The sequence below is a fragment of the Sus scrofa genome, chromosome 14, assembly GCF_054392235.1.
Source record: "Sus scrofa isolate SSC_HxYL_T2T_F1_AM1 chromosome 14, Sscrofa_HxYL_maternal_Yorkshire_Landrace_v2.0, whole genome shotgun sequence".
In the NCBI taxonomy this organism is placed as follows: Eukaryota; Metazoa; Chordata; class Mammalia; order Artiodactyla; family Suidae; genus Sus; species Sus scrofa.
Genome location: NC_139396.1, coordinates 30,665,266 through 30,681,169, shown reverse-complemented (window position 1 = coordinate 30,681,169; position 15,904 = coordinate 30,665,266). Strand labels below are relative to the sequence as shown.

The window sequence follows — 15,904 nt, the reverse complement described above, 5'->3', positions numbered from 1 at the left end:
CCCCCACCACTTGTCCACTTTGGTAACCATAAATTTGTTTTCAGTCTGTGAGTCTGTTTCTGTTCTGCAAGTAAGTTCATTTGTGTCCCTTTTTTTTTTGATTCCACATATAAATGATATCATATGATGTTTATCTTTCACCCTCTAACTTGTCTTACTATGTTAATCTCTAGGTCCATCCGTGTTGCTTCAAGTGGCATTATTTCATTTTTCTTTATGGCTGAATATTATTCCATTGTATATATGTACCACATCATCTTTATTCCTCTGTCAGCTAAAGTGGGTCTCTTATAGAGAGCATATATATGGGTCTTATTTTTGTATACATTCAGCCCATCTGTATCTTTTGGTTGGAGCCTTTAGTCCATTTACATTGAAGGTAATTATTTAAATATATGTCCTTATTGCCATTTTGTTAATTGTTCTGGATTTGTTTTTGTTGGTCTTTTTTTTTATTCTCTTATGGTTTGATGACTATCTTTAGCGTTGTGTTTGGATTGTTTTTTCTTATTCGTGTGTGTATCTATTGTAGATTTTTGTTTTACCATTACCATGAGGTTTTGATATAGGAATATATATATAGTTTTAAATCTCTGGTCTCTTAATTGCAAATGCATCTCCAGTATCCTGCATCTGTACCCTCCTTTTCTCCTAATTTCTGGTTTTAGTATCATATTTCTGTGTGGATGATTTCCTATCTTTACTGTATGTTTGCCTTTACCGGTGAGCCTTCCCTTTTTCTTGTTTCTAGTTGTGACCTTTTCTTTTCCACGTAGAGAAGTTCTTTTAGTATTTGTGGTGAAGCTGGTTTAGTTTTGCTGAATTCTTTTAGATTTTGCTTGTATGTACGTTTTTTATTTCTCCTTTAAATCTGAATGAGAACCCTTTGGATAGACTGTGCTTGGTAGTAGCTTTTTCCATTCATCACTTATATCATGACACTCCCTTCTGGCCTGCAGAGTTTCTACTGAAAAATTATCTGATTACCTTATGAGGATTCCCTCATACGTTATTTATTGCTTTTCCCTAGCTGCTTTCAGTATTTTCTCTTTTGTGTTTAATTTTGGTCACTTCGATTAATATGTCTTAGGTTGTTCCTCCATGGGTTGATTCTACTGCGGTATTTATTGTGCTTCCTGGAATTAAGTGAGTATTTCCTTCCTCATATTAGGGAAATTTTCAGCTGTTATCTCTTCAGATACTTTCTCTGGCCCTTTCTCTCTCACTCCACCTTCTGGCACCCCTATAATGCAAATGTTGGTGCATTTAAAGTTGTCCCAAAGTTCTCTTAGACTGTCCTCATTTCTTTTCATTCTTTTTTATTCAGTTCCATGTCAGTGATTTCCACCTGTCTTCCACCTCACTGATTCATTTTTCTGTCTCCTATATTTTGCTGTATTTTCCTTCTAGTGAATTTTTTACTTCAGTCATTATATTTTGCTTTTCTGCTTGTTCAATTTTTAAATCTTCTATTTCTTCGTTAAACATTTCTTGTAATTTAGTGATTTTTTTCCTCCAGTTTTTTTTGAAGATTATAGATTGTATTTATTGCCATTGCTCTATAAAGTCTTTGTCATGGAGTTTGTTTATCTCCAATTCACATAGCTGTTTTGGGGGGTTTTCTCTTGTTCCTTCATCTGGCTATTTCTCTCCTTTTTCATTTTGTATAGGCTACAAGGTTGTAGCCTTTCTTGCTTCTGGTGTCTGCCTCCTTGTGGGTGAAGTTGACACGGGCTTGTAGCAGGTGTCCTGATGGAAAGAATTTGTGCCTGCCCACTGGTAGGTGGAGCTGAGTCTTGTCCTTCTGGTGGGTAAGGCTCTTTGTCTCTGGGTGTGACTAGAGGCAGCTGTGTACATAGGAGGACTTTTTTGCTGATGGGTAGGGTTATGCTCTCACCCTCTTCGTTTGGCCTGGGGCTTCTCAGCCCTGATGAGTGAGGTCAGATTTTTCCAAACTGGCAGCCTCCAGGGGAGCTTATGCCAACGAATGTTTTTCCAGAGCCCCACCTTCAATGTACTTAGCTAGATGTTTTTGGAGTCCTTGCTTTTCCCTGGGACTCAGTGCACATGAAACCCTGTGTGCTCCCTCCAAGTGTGGATTCTGCGTTTCTCCCAACCTCATGTAGCTCCTGCACACAGCCTCGCTGATTTTCAACATTAACTGTTCCAGAGACGGCTTCTCCCAATTCTAGAGCCCCAGGCTTGGGAACCTGATGTGGGGTTTGGAATTCTCACTCCTATGGGAGATTCTCTGCAGTATAGTTATTTTTCAGTTTGTGTATCGCCCACCTGGCAGGTAAGGGATTGCTTATATTGTGACAAAGCACCCCTTTTACCATCTTGATGTGGCTTCTTTTTTGTCTTTGGGTGTATGATATCTTTTTTGGTAGTTTCCAGTCTATTTTGTTGATGGTTGTTCAGTACTTAGTTGTAATTTGAGTGCTTTTGTGACAAGAGGTAAGCTTGAGTCCTTCTACTCTGCCATCTGTCTGTCTCTTGATACGATTTATTTAAAAGGGATTTTTTTTTTTTTTTTTTTTTTTTTTACTTTCTGATATTTCATTGTTAGTATAAAGAAATGCAACCAATTTCTGTTATGGTAGTCTTGTATCCTGCCACCTTGTGGAATTCATTTATCAGTTCTGGTAGTTTTAGTGTGGAGTCTTTAGGGTTTTCTATATGTAAGTATCATTTCATCTGCAGATGTTGACAGCTTTACCTCTTCCCTTCCAATTTGGGTACTTTTGATTTCTTTTTCATGTCTGATTGCTGTGGCTAGACTTCCAACACTATGTTGAATAGATGTGGTGAGAGTGGGCATCTTTGTCTTGTTCCAGCACAGGAAGGTTTTCAGCTTGAGTATTATACTCACTGTTGAGTATTACATTGGTTATTGGTTTGTCACAAATAGCTGTTACTATATTAAGGTATGTTCTTTCTATACCCACTTTGGTAAGTGTTTTTGTCATTAATGGATGTTGAATTTTGTCAAATGTTTTTTTTGGGGGGGGCACCAATTGAGAAGGATCATGTAGTTTCTGCCTTTTCTTTTTGTCGATGTGGTATATCGCATCAATTGATTTCTTCAGGTTAAACCATTCGTGTCACCCTGGGATGAATCCCACGTGGTCATGTTATTTGGACTTTTATGTGTTGTTGGGTTAGCATCTATATTCATCAAAGATACCATCCTATCATTTTCTTCTTGCATAGCTTCTTTATATGACTTTGGTATCAGGGTGATGGTGGCTTTATAGAATGTCTTTGGAAGTGTTCCCTCTTCAGTCTTTTGGAAGAGTGAGAAGGATAGGTATAATTTCTTCTTTATATGTTTGGGAGCAGTCTCATCTGCTGTTCATGCCTTTAGCTCAGCTTTCATCTGAGCAAATGAGTTTTCTAATTTTTCTTGAGTCCTCTTTATAGTTTCTAGTCTCTTTTTACAGTAATCTGCCTTTATATCAATAAGCTTTCTTAATTCCTTCCATATTTTCATGTTTCATGATCTCCTTTTTGTACTTGGTGTCTTTTAGACTGAGGAAGTCTTTTTCATTGTTTGTTCTTTCAGGGAAATTCTCTTGATCTTTTCATTGGGAGTGGGTCCTGTTCTTCATTTTACTTATATTTCTATTGTATGAGTTTAGGAGAAATGCTTTTCTACCTTGGTTTTGTAGGTCAGTTTGTTATGTGAGAGCATCCCTGTATAGTCTGCGTGGGTTTGATATTTTTGGTGCAAGGGATGTTTTCATTTTGGATGCTTGCCACCTTTTTCCTCACTATGTGCTGGCCATTATCCCCTTGATAGGAGTTGTGATAGGTTGTGGAGACCAGAGCCTGTACTAGATATTAAGCAGGGCCTCCTCTTTGTTCTGTGGTTTCACAGCCTAGATCGGGCAGGGTCTGCTCCCTAGTTGTTGGAGTAGAAGCCCCCAGACCCGTTTCTGAGCTGTGGTACAAGGTAATCAGGACTAGAGTGCTTCTGGGGAGCCACTGAGTATTACTCCACTCACACTTTGTGATGTCACCTGTCACCCGTTGTGTGGGCTCACAAAGTACTGTTTCTCACACTATCTTCAGCCCCACCTCCACCATGGGAATGCAGGCAATCAGCCCTGGTGTCCCTCAGGCACTGTGTTCACAAAGCCACCAGCTCAGATCCACAGGCAAAGATCTACTGAACTCAGATACCAGGAGTGCAATTGTCACACACCTGGACCTGCCACGGAAGCTATGGAAGTGGCCCAGACCCTAGCCCAGCCTCTGTGTCCATGTGCCCACAAATCCACAGCTGCTAAGACAAGACCTGTCCCAGCCGCAGGAGCACCCATTGTCCAGTTGGATGTGCTGTAAGGCACTGACGTTACAAAGCTGATGGCTGTGGTGAAAATATTTCGGGAAAGGGCTGATTTCAGCCCCACCTCTGCATGTGGCAGCCCACTAGCACACTCCCAGAGCCTGTAGAGGTAGCACCCCGTCAGCTAACAGCATGGGAAGAAAGAAGCTGCTATGGCAGCCCTGCCCCTCCCTTCCATGCTCCTTAACAAAGGCACTTTGCTTCTATGGCAGCCTGGGCTTCTTCCACATCATCCCTGGTTTGTGCCCCATGCTATGCTCCAGCTCCTTCAGGCTGTCTCCATGCAGCCAACCCCAGGCCTCTCCTTAGGTCTGTCCTCTGGACCCTGAGTTTCAGCCCACGGCAGACCTGTGTCTCAGGCTGGGGTGCACAGGGTGGTGGCCCTGACCATTTGTGCAGATCTCTGCCCCACCTGCTACAAACTGCCTGCAGCACTCTCTTCCAAGCTTCTAAAGCTCCTCTTCTGTCTGGCTGAGCTCCCTACCAGTAAATGGCCTTCCCAGTATGCAGGAACCTTTCCTCCTTCACTGCTCCCTCTCCAGGACACAGGTCTTGCCCCGATTTCTTCTTCTTTTCATTCATCCTACCCAGTTATGTGGAGATCTTTCTTTTCTTTTTTTTTTTTTTTTTTTTTGTCTTTTTTTGTCTTTTCTAGGGCTGCACCCACGGCATATGGAGGTTCCCAGGCTAGGGGTCCAATCAGAGCTGTAGCCGCCGGCCTACACCACAGCAACATGGGGTCCGAGCCACATCTGTGACCTACACCACAGCCCATGGCAACACCAGATCCTTAATTCACTGAGTGAGGCCAGGATCGAACCTGCAACCTCATGGTTCCTAGTCGGATTCGTTAACCACTGAGCTACGATAGGAACTCCCTGTGGAGATCTTTCTTGCAATGTTGGGTTTTTGAGATATTCTGCCAGAGTTCAGAAGGTATTCTGTGTGAATTATTCCAGATGAAGATGTATTTTTGATGTATTTGTGGGAGGAGGTAAACTCCATGTACTTCTGTTCTGCCATCTTGGTTGGAGGCCCCTAGAAACCATTTTTTAAAATTGATTTTCCTATAAGAAAGGTACTTTAACTTTTGTTTTGAAGCTGGCTTACTTTTATTCATTCCTGTGATTTTCCGATTCAGTCAGTAAAAGACATTTATGACAAACCTATGCAGATCTGTTTCACTGAAAAAGTCGAGGAAATGTTAATCTTAGGTGAACTAATCATTGGGTTCAGAAGTCACTCTATCAGTTATTTCAGGAATATATGATGTTAGGATTTTTTTGCCTGTGGCCTATTTAAAGCAACTTTCAGAAAAGATTTGGTAATATGGAAAGCTTTCATTCTAATTCACTAGTCTTCTATTTTTTTTCTTTTGCTGTATGTAAACTGTGAAAAAATTACTTGTTTACAAATATTTTTATGTATGATACACACGTACATATATATATGTTCTAAACATTTTTTCCCATAATGACGGATAGCCTATTTGTTGAATTTCACATCTCTTGTGAGAATTTAACTTTATAGAATCATTTATAAAGAATCCTAGAATATTAAAATGAATAGTATTCTATAGAAGTCAAATTGTTTTTGTTATGATAGGTGTGTTAGAAGAAGCCAGATTTTTTGGTATTGACTCATTGATTGAACACCTAGAAGTGGCAATAAAGGTAAGGCTCTTTTTATATTAGCTGAATATCGCATTTATTGTAGCTAACTCCCCAAAGTGCTCCACTAATCTATCAATATGTTTTTCAAGAATTCTCAACCACCAGAGGATCATTCACCAATATCTCGAAAAGAATTTGTCCGATTTCTGCTAGCCACTCCAACCAAATCAGAATTGCGTTGCCAGGTAATTAAAGCAGAATTTTATGTGAGTTATTTGTGTCAGCAAATCTGAGTGAAGTTCTGAATTCTTCTAGGAATTTTTTCTTGCCTTATTTTCTTTTTTCATGCAAGATATAATTATGGGTCATAGCATTGATTCAGTACCAAAAGGATTAGCAAAAGAAGAGATGTAATAGTCTTCTTTATTGTCGGTAATTATGCTTCATGCAGCAGTTTTTGAGTAAAGCATAGGAATTGCAGCAATTAAAATAAAGTCAGTTTGTGCAGTTGTTATGTATGGCTAGTCAGTGGCAGTGGAAGATACTTTTATGTACTATATCACTAACGAATTAAAAAGCCACAGTACTCACTTTTTTAAAAATAAAAAGTGATCTTGAGTTATTGAATTAATAAAATAATTTAAATACAATCAGGTTTAATAAAAATGATACTTATTAACAGGTACATGGACAGCAGAGATCTCTCTTTTTTTTTTTTTAGGGCCGTACCCAAGGCACATAGAGGTTCCCAGGCTAGGGTCAAATCGGAGCTGCAGCCGCCAGCCTGTACCACAGCCACAGCAATGCCAGCTCCAAGCTGTGTCTGCAACCTATACCACAGCTCACGGCAATGCCAGATCCTTAACCTGCTGAGTGAGGCCAGGATCCTCCTGCGTCTTCATGGATACCAGTCAGATTTGTTTCTGCTGAGCCACGACAAGAACTTTCTGAGATCTCTTTTTAAAGAAACTTCTGCACATAAATGAGGGATAGCCAGGATACATTCTTTCTTTCTTTTTTTTTTTTCCCCAGTGATGAAGAACATTTTTTTTATTATTATTAAAGTATAGTTGATTTACAGTATTTCATCAAGTGCATTCCAATGTTATATATAAATGGATTTTCTCTAAGAACCCATTAAGGATACTGAATTTATATATCTAAGTTCCATTTGATTATGTTTTGCAGTAAACTCCAAATGACTAAACTGCCAATTGCTTCCAAATAGCATGGTGCTTAGCTATCATAATTAAAGACAGCAGAACGTCTATATATTGTGACAGTTTGTGCTTTTTTAATTATAGGGTTTAAACTTCAGTGGTGCTGATCTTTCTCGTTTGGACCTTCGATACATTAACTTCAAAATGGCCAATTTAAGCCGCTGCAATCTTGCCCATGCTAATCTCTGCTGTGCAAATCTTGAACGAGCTGATCTCTCTGGATCAGTGCTTGACGTAAGAATCATTTTTGGTTACAAGAGAGAGTAAAATTTTTAGTCTATTGACCGGTCTCAAAGAACAGAAATTATATCTGTCTCTTACTGGAGCTTTTACTTGAAAACAGTAAAACTTACTAAATTGATGCTAGAACTGAAGGTTCGGAAAGTGAACTTGGTTTGTTTTGCAATTTCTACATCCTTTATTAAACAAAGATGTGAAAAGTTTAGCAACTAATAAATCTTGAAATTAGATCCTGATCTCCTCAACACAGTCTACTTTATCAAGATTTGTTACCTTCAGTGAATTTTTAGGGTGAGGCTGGAAAGAGCCTTTGAAGTTTTCTATTCAGCATCATTTTTGGAGTGGGTAAATGTTATTGCTCTAGTGGTATTGGGCAGATGTTTTGAAATAAACATGGTATGCCTCAATCTGTGAAAGTTAAAACCTCAGCAACTTTCTCCCTCTTTCTACCCATATACATATATGTTTACATGAATGTATCTGTAGATGTATGTATTTATGCACATATATATGCATTATTTAACAATTACTTATGTTAATTTAGGATTAGAGGATGTATGTAAAGCCAATAGAGAAGTCACAGCTTTTAAGTTCCTTAATACCAAGGCCCACGTTTATGTGACTTGAATTAACAACACCTAAAATAGAAACTTGCTTTTTGTTTGTTTTTTATTGAAGTACTGTTGATTTACAATGTTGTGTTTGATTCAGTGGTACAGCAAAGTGATTCAGTTGTACATGTGTATATGTGTGTTCTTTTTCAGATTCTTTTCCATTATAGGTTATTACAAGGTATTGAATGTAGTTCTCAGTGCCTAAAAGTAGGTCCTTGTTGTTTCTCTGTTTTATATATGATAGTGTATATTGGTTAATCCCAAACTCCCCCTCCTTTCTCTTTTGATGACCATAGTTACAGGATAACCCATCCTGTAGGTTTTCTTGTTGTGTTGTTCATGGTTCTTTTGCTGTACAGAAATGCGTAGGCTTAATTTGGTCTCTTTTATTTTAGCTTTTGGTTCCATTACTCTAGGAAGTGGATCCAAAAAAAATATTGCTGCAATTTGTTGCTGTCAAAGAGTGCTCTGCCTGTATTTTCCTCTAGGAATTTTGTATTATACAGTCTTAAATTTAGTTCTTTAATCCATTTTGAGTTTATTTTTGTATATGATGTTAGAAAATGTTCTAATTTCATTCTTTTCCATGTAGCTATCCATTTTTCCCAGCACCACTCATTGAAGAGACTATCTTTCCTCTACTGTGTGTTCTTACTTCCTTTGTCATAGAATAGTTGATCATAGATGCTGGGGTTTATGTCTTTGCTTTCTTTGTCTTGTTCCACTGATCTGTATTTTTGGGTTTTTTGCACTACCATACTGTTTTGATGACTGTAGTTTTGTAGAGTAGTCTGAAGTCAGGGAGGATGATTCCTTCAGCTCCATTTCTCAAGATTGTTTTGGCTATTGAAGACCTTTTGTTTCCATGCCAATTTTTAAATTATTTATTTTAGTTCTGTGAAAAAATGCCATAGGTAATTTGATAGGGATTCCATTGAACAGTATTGATGGGCATTGGGTAGTATGAGCATTTTAACAGTATTGAGTCTTCCAACCCAAGAACATGGTATATCTTTCTATCTTTTTTTTTTTTGGCCATTTCTCAGGCCGCTTCCTGCGGCATATGGAGGTTCCCAGGCCAGGGGTCAAATCGGAGCTATAGTCACCGGCCTATGCCAGAGCCACAGCAATGCCAGATCCGAGCCGCATCTGCCACCTACACTACACACAGCTCACAGCAACATTGGATCCTTAACCCACTGAGCAAGGCCAGGGATTGAACCCACAACCTCATGGTTCCCAGTCGGATTCGTTAACCACTGCGCCACAATGGGAACTCCTCTTTTTTGGTCTTTTTTTTTTTTGTCTTTTTAGGGACGCACCTGTGCGGCATACAGAGGTTCCTAAGCTAGGGGTCTAATTGGAGCTACAGCTGCCGGCCTGTGCCACAGCCACAGCAATGCCAGATCTGAGCCGCATCTGCAACCTACACAACAGCTCACGGAAACGCCAGATCCTTAACCCACTGAGTGAGGCCAGGGATTGAACCCGCAACTTCATGGTTCCTAGTCGGATTCATTTCCACTGCACCACGATGGGAATTCCTGGTCTTTTTGCCTCTTTAAGTAGGTTTATTCCTAGGTATTTTATTCTTTTTGTTTTGATGATAAATGGGATTGTTTCCTTAATTTCTTTTTTTGATCTTTAATTGCTAGTGTATAGGAATGCAACAGATTTCTGTATATTAATTTTGTATCCTACAGGTTTCATGAGTTCTAGTTGTTTTCTGTTTGTTCCCGGTTCAGTCTTAGGAGATCATTCCTGTCTAAGAAATTCTCCATTTTTTTCTAACTTGTCCATCTTATTGGCATGTAGTTACTTTTAGTAGTCTCTTATAATCCTTTGTATTTTCTGTGGTGTTATAACTTCTCCTTCTCATTTCTGATTTTATTAATTTGGGCCCATTCCTGTTTTGTTTTGATGAGTCTGGCTGAAGGTTTATCAGTTTTGTTTATCTTGGGAGTTCCCATTGTGGCTCAGCGGTAACAAACCCAGCTAGTATCCATGAGGATGTGGGTTCAATCTCTGGCCTTGCTCAATGAGTTAAAAGATCTGGTGTTGCCATGAGCCGTGGCATAGGTCACAGATGTGGTGTGGATCCTACATTGCTGAGACTGTGGTGTAGGCCAGCGACTACAGCTTGAATTTGACTCCTAGCCTGGAAACTTCCACATGCTGTGGGTGTGGCCCTAAAACGACCAAAAAAAAAAAAAAAAAATTATCTTTTGAAAAAAAAAACAGCTTTTAGTTTCATTGATGTTTTTTATTGTTTTCTTAGTCTCTATTTCAATAATTTCTGCTCTGGTTTGTATGATTTCTTTCCTTTTCCTAACTTTGGGTTTTGTTTATTTTTTCTCTGATTGCTTTAGGTGTAAGCTTAGATTGTTTATTTGGGGTTTTTTCCTTTTTTGAAGTAAGTTTGTATTTCTGTTAACTTCCCTTTCAGAACTCCTTTTGCTGCATCCCATTAGATTTTGAATTGTCATGCTTTGTTATCATTTGTTTCTAGGTATTTTTTTATTTCCTCTTTGATTTCCTCAGTGGTCCATTACATTGTTTAGTAGCATATTGTTTAGCTTCCATGTATTTGTATATTTTTCTTTACTTTTTTTCCCCTAATCTTACAGTATTGTGGTTGGAAAAGGTGCTTGATATAATTTCAGTTGTCTTAAATTTACTGAGTCTCTTGTAGGCAGCATATGTATGGGTCCTGTTTTTGTATCTGTCCAGCCACTTGCATCTTTTGGTTGGAGCATTTAATCTGTTTACATTTAAAGTAATTGTGCATATATATATTCTCATTGCCATTTTGTTCATTGTTTTTGTAGATCTTTATTCTTCCTTTCCATTTTTATGTACTCTTTTGAGTTGATGATTATCTGTAGTGTTGTTTGGAATCCCTGTTTCTTTTTTGTGTGTATATCTATTATAAAATTTTGGTATGGTTACCTCTATTTTGGTATGGTTACCTTGAGGTTTTTTGGTTATTGTTATTATTCCTTTAATTTTTATTTAAAGTATAGTTGATTTATAATGTGCTAATTCTCTTGTACAGCAAAATACCCCAGTTATACGTATTTATTTATATATATATATACTTTTTTTTTTTTTTTTTGGCTGCTTAGGGCCACACCTGCATCATAAGGAGGTTCCCAGGCTAGAGGTCGAATCAGAGATACAGCTACCAGCCTGCACCACAGCCACAGCAACACGGGATCTCTGACCTACACCACAGCTCACAGCAACACCGGATCCTTAACCCACTGAGTGAGGCCAGGGATCGAACCTGCAACTTCCTGGTTCCTAGTCAGTTTCCTTTCTGCTGTGCCACAATGGGAACCCCTAATATATACATTTTTTTAGTATTCTTTTTAATCATGGCCTATCCTAGAAGATTGCCTATACTTCCCTGTGCTATACAGTAGGACTTTGTTTATCTATGCTAAATGTAATAGCTTGTGTCCACTAACCCCATACTCCCAAGCCATCCCTTTCCTTCACCCCTCGGCAACCACAAGTCTGTTCTATGTGTATGTGAGTCAGTTTCTGTTTTGTAGATAGGTTCATTTGTGCCATCGTTTAGATTCCACATATAGGGGATATCATGTGGTATTTGTCTTCCTCTTTCTGACTTCACTTAGTATGAGAATTTCTAGTTGCATCCATGTTGCTGCAAATGGTTTTGTCTTGTGTGTGTGTGGTGTTTTTTTGTTTGGTTTGGTTTGGTCTTTTTAGGACAACACCCACAGCATATGTAGGTTCCCAAACTAGGGGTTGAATTGGACCCGTAGTTACTAGCCTCCACCACAGTCACACAAAGCCCAGATCTGAGTTGTGTCCGTGAACTATGCTGCAGCTTGCACCAATACCAGATCCTTAACCCACTGAGTGAGGCCATGGATCAAACCTGCATCTTCATGGATACTAGTCGGGTTCTTACCCTGATAAGCCGCAATGGGAAGTCCTTATTTTGTTCTTTTTTATTGCTGAATAGTATTCCATTTTGTGGAGGTGTACACCACATCTTCTTAATCCATTCATTTGTTGATGAACATTTAGGTTGTTTCTGTGTCTTGGCTATTGTGAATAGTGCTGCAATGAACATAGAGGTATATGTGTCTTTTTGAATTATACTTTTGTCTGGATATGTACCAAAGAATGTTATTGCTGGATCATATGGTAGTTCTATATTTAGTTTTCTGAGGGACCTCCATACTGTTTTCCATAATGGTTGTACCTCCTTCAGCAGTGAAGGAGGGTTCGCTTTTCTCCACACCCTTTCTAGCATTTATTTGTAGACTTATTAATGATGGCCCTTTTGACTGATGTGACGTGGTACCTCTTTGTAGTTTTGATTTGCATTTCTCTAATAATTAGCAATATTGAGCATCTCATGTGCTCCTTGCTATCCTTATGTCTTCTTTGGAGAAATGTCTGTTTAGGTCTTCTGCCCATTTTTCAATTGGGTCATTTGGGTTTTTTTGTTGTTAAGTTGTATGAATTGTTTGTGTATTTTAGAAATTAAGCCTTGTCAGTTACATAGTTTGCAACTATTTTCTTCTATTCTAGAGGTTGTCTATTTGGTTTTTTTCCTGGTTTCCTTTACTGTGCAAAATCTTGTAAGTTTTATGTCAGAGAATGTTTTGCCTATATTTTTTCTAGGAGTTTTATGGTGTCATAGCTTCTTTTAAATCTTTAAGCCATTTTGAGTTTATTTTTGTGCGTGATGTGAGTGTGTTCTAATGTCATTGATTTCCATGGAGCTATCCAATTTTTCCAGCACTACTTGCTAAACAGACTGTCTTTCCGTTTTACAGTCTTGCTTCCTTTTCCGAAGTTTAATTGACTGTAGGTGTATTCGTTTATTTTTAGGCCCTCTATTTTGTTCCATTGATCCATATGTCTGTTTTTGTGCCATTATGGTGCAGTTTGGGTACTGTAGCTTTGTAGTATTATTTGCAGTCTGGGAGGGTTATGCCTCCTACTTTGTTCTTTTTACTCCAGATTGCTTTGGAAATTCTGGGTCTTTCATGGTTACACTTAAATTTTTGGTTTATTTATTCTAGTTTTGTGAAAAATGTCATGGGTAATTTGATAGATCACATTAAATCTGTAGATTGTTTTGGCTAGTATGGCCATTTTAACAATATTCTTCCCATCCAAGAGTATGGGATATCTTTCCATTTCTTTGAATCCTCTTTAATTTCCTTTATTAATATTATAGTTCTCAGCACATAACTCTTGCACCTCCTTGGTCAGGTTTATTCCTAGGTTTCTTTTTTTTTTTTTTTTGGTGTTATTTTAAAAGATACTTTTTTCATATTTGCTTTATAATATTTAATTATTAGTATGAGAAATCCAATTTCTGACTGTCAATATTGTATCCTGCCACTTTGCTGAGTTCATTTATCAGATTGAGTAGTATTTGTATAGGGTATTTAGTTTTTTTTCTGTATGGTATCATGTCATCTGCATATAGTGACCGTTTTACCTCTCTCTTCCAATTTGGATATCTTTTATTTCTTTTGTTTGCCTGATTGCTGTGACTAGGACTTCCAATACTATGTTGAGTAAAAATGGTGAGAGTGGGCATCCTTGTCTTGTTCCAGATTTTAGCAGAAAGGCTTTCAGCTTTTCTCTGTTGGGTATTATATTGGCTGTGCGTTTGTCATAAATGGCTTTTGTTATGTTAAGCTATGTTCCCTCTGTACCCACTTGGAAGACTTTTTAATCATGAATGCATGTTAGATTTCGTGAAATGCTATTTCTGTATCTATAAAGATAATTATGTGGTTTTCGGCTTTTGTTAAAGTGCTATTTGACATTCATTGATTTGCCTATGTTGACCCATCCTTGTGAACTTCAGATGAATCCCACCTAGTCTTGGTATATGATCTTTTTTTATGTGTTGTTAGATTCAGTTTGCTAAAATTTTGTTGAGAATTCTGCATCTATTTTCATCAAAGAAATTGCCCCCCCCCTTTTTTTTTGTCTTTTTGCCATTTCTTGGGCTGCTCCCACAGCATATGGGAGGTTCCCAGGCTAGGGGTCTAATTGGAGCTGTAGTCACCGGCCTACACCAGAGCCACAGCAACTCGGGATCCGAGCCGCGTCTGTGACATACACCACAGCTCACGGCAACGCCGGATCCTTAACCCACCGAGCAAGAGCAGGGATCGAACCCGCAACCTCATGGTTCCTAGTCGGATTCGTTAACCACTGCGCTACAAGGGGAACTCCCCCGCCCCCTTTTTTTTTTGTCTTTTTGTCTTTTTAGGGCTGCACCCACAGCATATAGAGGTTCCCAGGCTAGGGATTGAATCAGAGCTGTAGCTGCCGGCCTACACCACAGCCACAGCAATACAGGATCCAAGCCGCACCTGCGACCTACACCACAGCTCATTAGCAATGCTGGATCCTTAACCCACTGAGCAAGGCCAGGGATCAAACCTGCAACCTCATGGTTCCTAGTCGGATTTGTTTCTGCTGTGCCACGAGGGGAACTCCCACCTGTAATTTTATTGATGGCATCTCAGTTTGGTTTTAGTATTAGGGTGACTGTGGCTTCATAGAACGTCTTTGAGAGTGTTCCCTCTTCAGTCTTTTGGAAGAGTTTGGAAAGTTCTTCTTTGTATGTTTGGGAGAATTCGCCTGTGAAACCATATGGTCCTGGACTTTTGTTTGTAGAATTTTTTTATGATTATTATTATTATAAATTCTGTTTAACTTGTAGTGATGGTCTCTTCAAATTATGTATTTCTTCTAGATTCAATTTTGTCAGGCTGTATGTTTCCAGAAACTTGTCCATTTCTGCTAGGTTATCAAATTTCTTGGCATATCATTGTTTATAGTGTTCCTTTGCTTTTTTTGATATTTCTGTGGGATTCATTGTTATGTCTCCCTTTTCATTTCTTATTTTGTTTACTTAGGTTCTCTCTTTTATTCCTGGTGAGCCTGGCCAGAAGTTTGTCAATTTTGTTTACTCTTTCAAAGAACTAGCTATTGGTTTTATTAGTTTTTCTGCTGTTTTTTAATCTCTATTTAATTTATTTCCTTTCTTATCATTATGATTTCCTTCCTTCTGCTAACTTTAGGTTTTGTTTGTTCTTTTTCTAATCTTTTAAGTGTCAGGTTAAATTTTTTTTTTTTGGTGCCACTCCTGCAGCTGGCACATGGAAGTTCCTAGACTTAGGGTCAAATTGGAGCTGCAGCTGTTGGCCTATGCCACAGCCATGCCAGATCCGAGATGTACCTGCAATTGTTAACCCACTGAGCAAGGCCAGGGATCAAACCCACATCCTCATGGATACTAGTCAGGTTCTTAACCCAAGGAGCAATAACAGGAACTCCAGGTTATATTCTTTATTTGAGATTTTTCTTGACGTTTTGAGGAAGTACTGTATTGCTATGAATATATCTCTCAGAACAGGTTTTGCTACATCTCATAGGTTTTATATGGTTTTATTTTTATTGTCATTTGTCTTAAGGTATTTTTAAATTTCCTCTTTGATCATCATTGACCCATTGGTCTTTTTAGTAGCGTATTATTTACCCTCTATGTAATGTTTTTGGTGGTTATTTTTTTCCCCTTTTTCTGTGTTCAATTTCTAGTTTCATGATGTTGTGGTCAGAAAAGATGATTGAGGTAATTTCTATCCTCTTAAATTTGTTTTGACTTGTTTTATGCCCTACTATGTGATCAATCCTAGAGTGTTCCATGTATACTTGAAAAGAATTTATATTTTGGGGGTTTGGAGATGTAACATCCTGAAAATATAATTAAGTCTAACTGTTCTATTGTGTTGTTTAGGATCTCTGTTGCCTTACTGATAATCTGTCTAGAAGATCTTTCCATTGATGTGAGCG

The 15,904-nt window shown here is 38.4% G+C and overlaps 1 protein-coding gene across 4 annotated transcripts in view; it reads left to right on the top strand.

Moving 5' to 3' along the window:
• Positions 1 to 15,904, top strand: part of KCTD9 (potassium channel tetramerization domain containing 9) — a 64,590-nt gene that overhangs the window by 31,349 nt on the left and 17,337 nt on the right. For all 4 annotated transcript variants that reach the window (XM_084997730.1, XM_003132815.7, XM_084997728.1 and 1 more), the window contains 3 exons: positions 5,957 to 6,024; positions 6,114 to 6,209; positions 7,269 to 7,418. In XM_084997730.1, the coding sequence (XP_084853856.1) occupies positions 5,957 to 6,024; positions 6,114 to 6,209; positions 7,269 to 7,418 (314 nt within the window). The remainder of the gene's footprint in view (positions 1 to 5,956; positions 6,025 to 6,113; positions 6,210 to 7,268; positions 7,419 to 15,904) is intronic.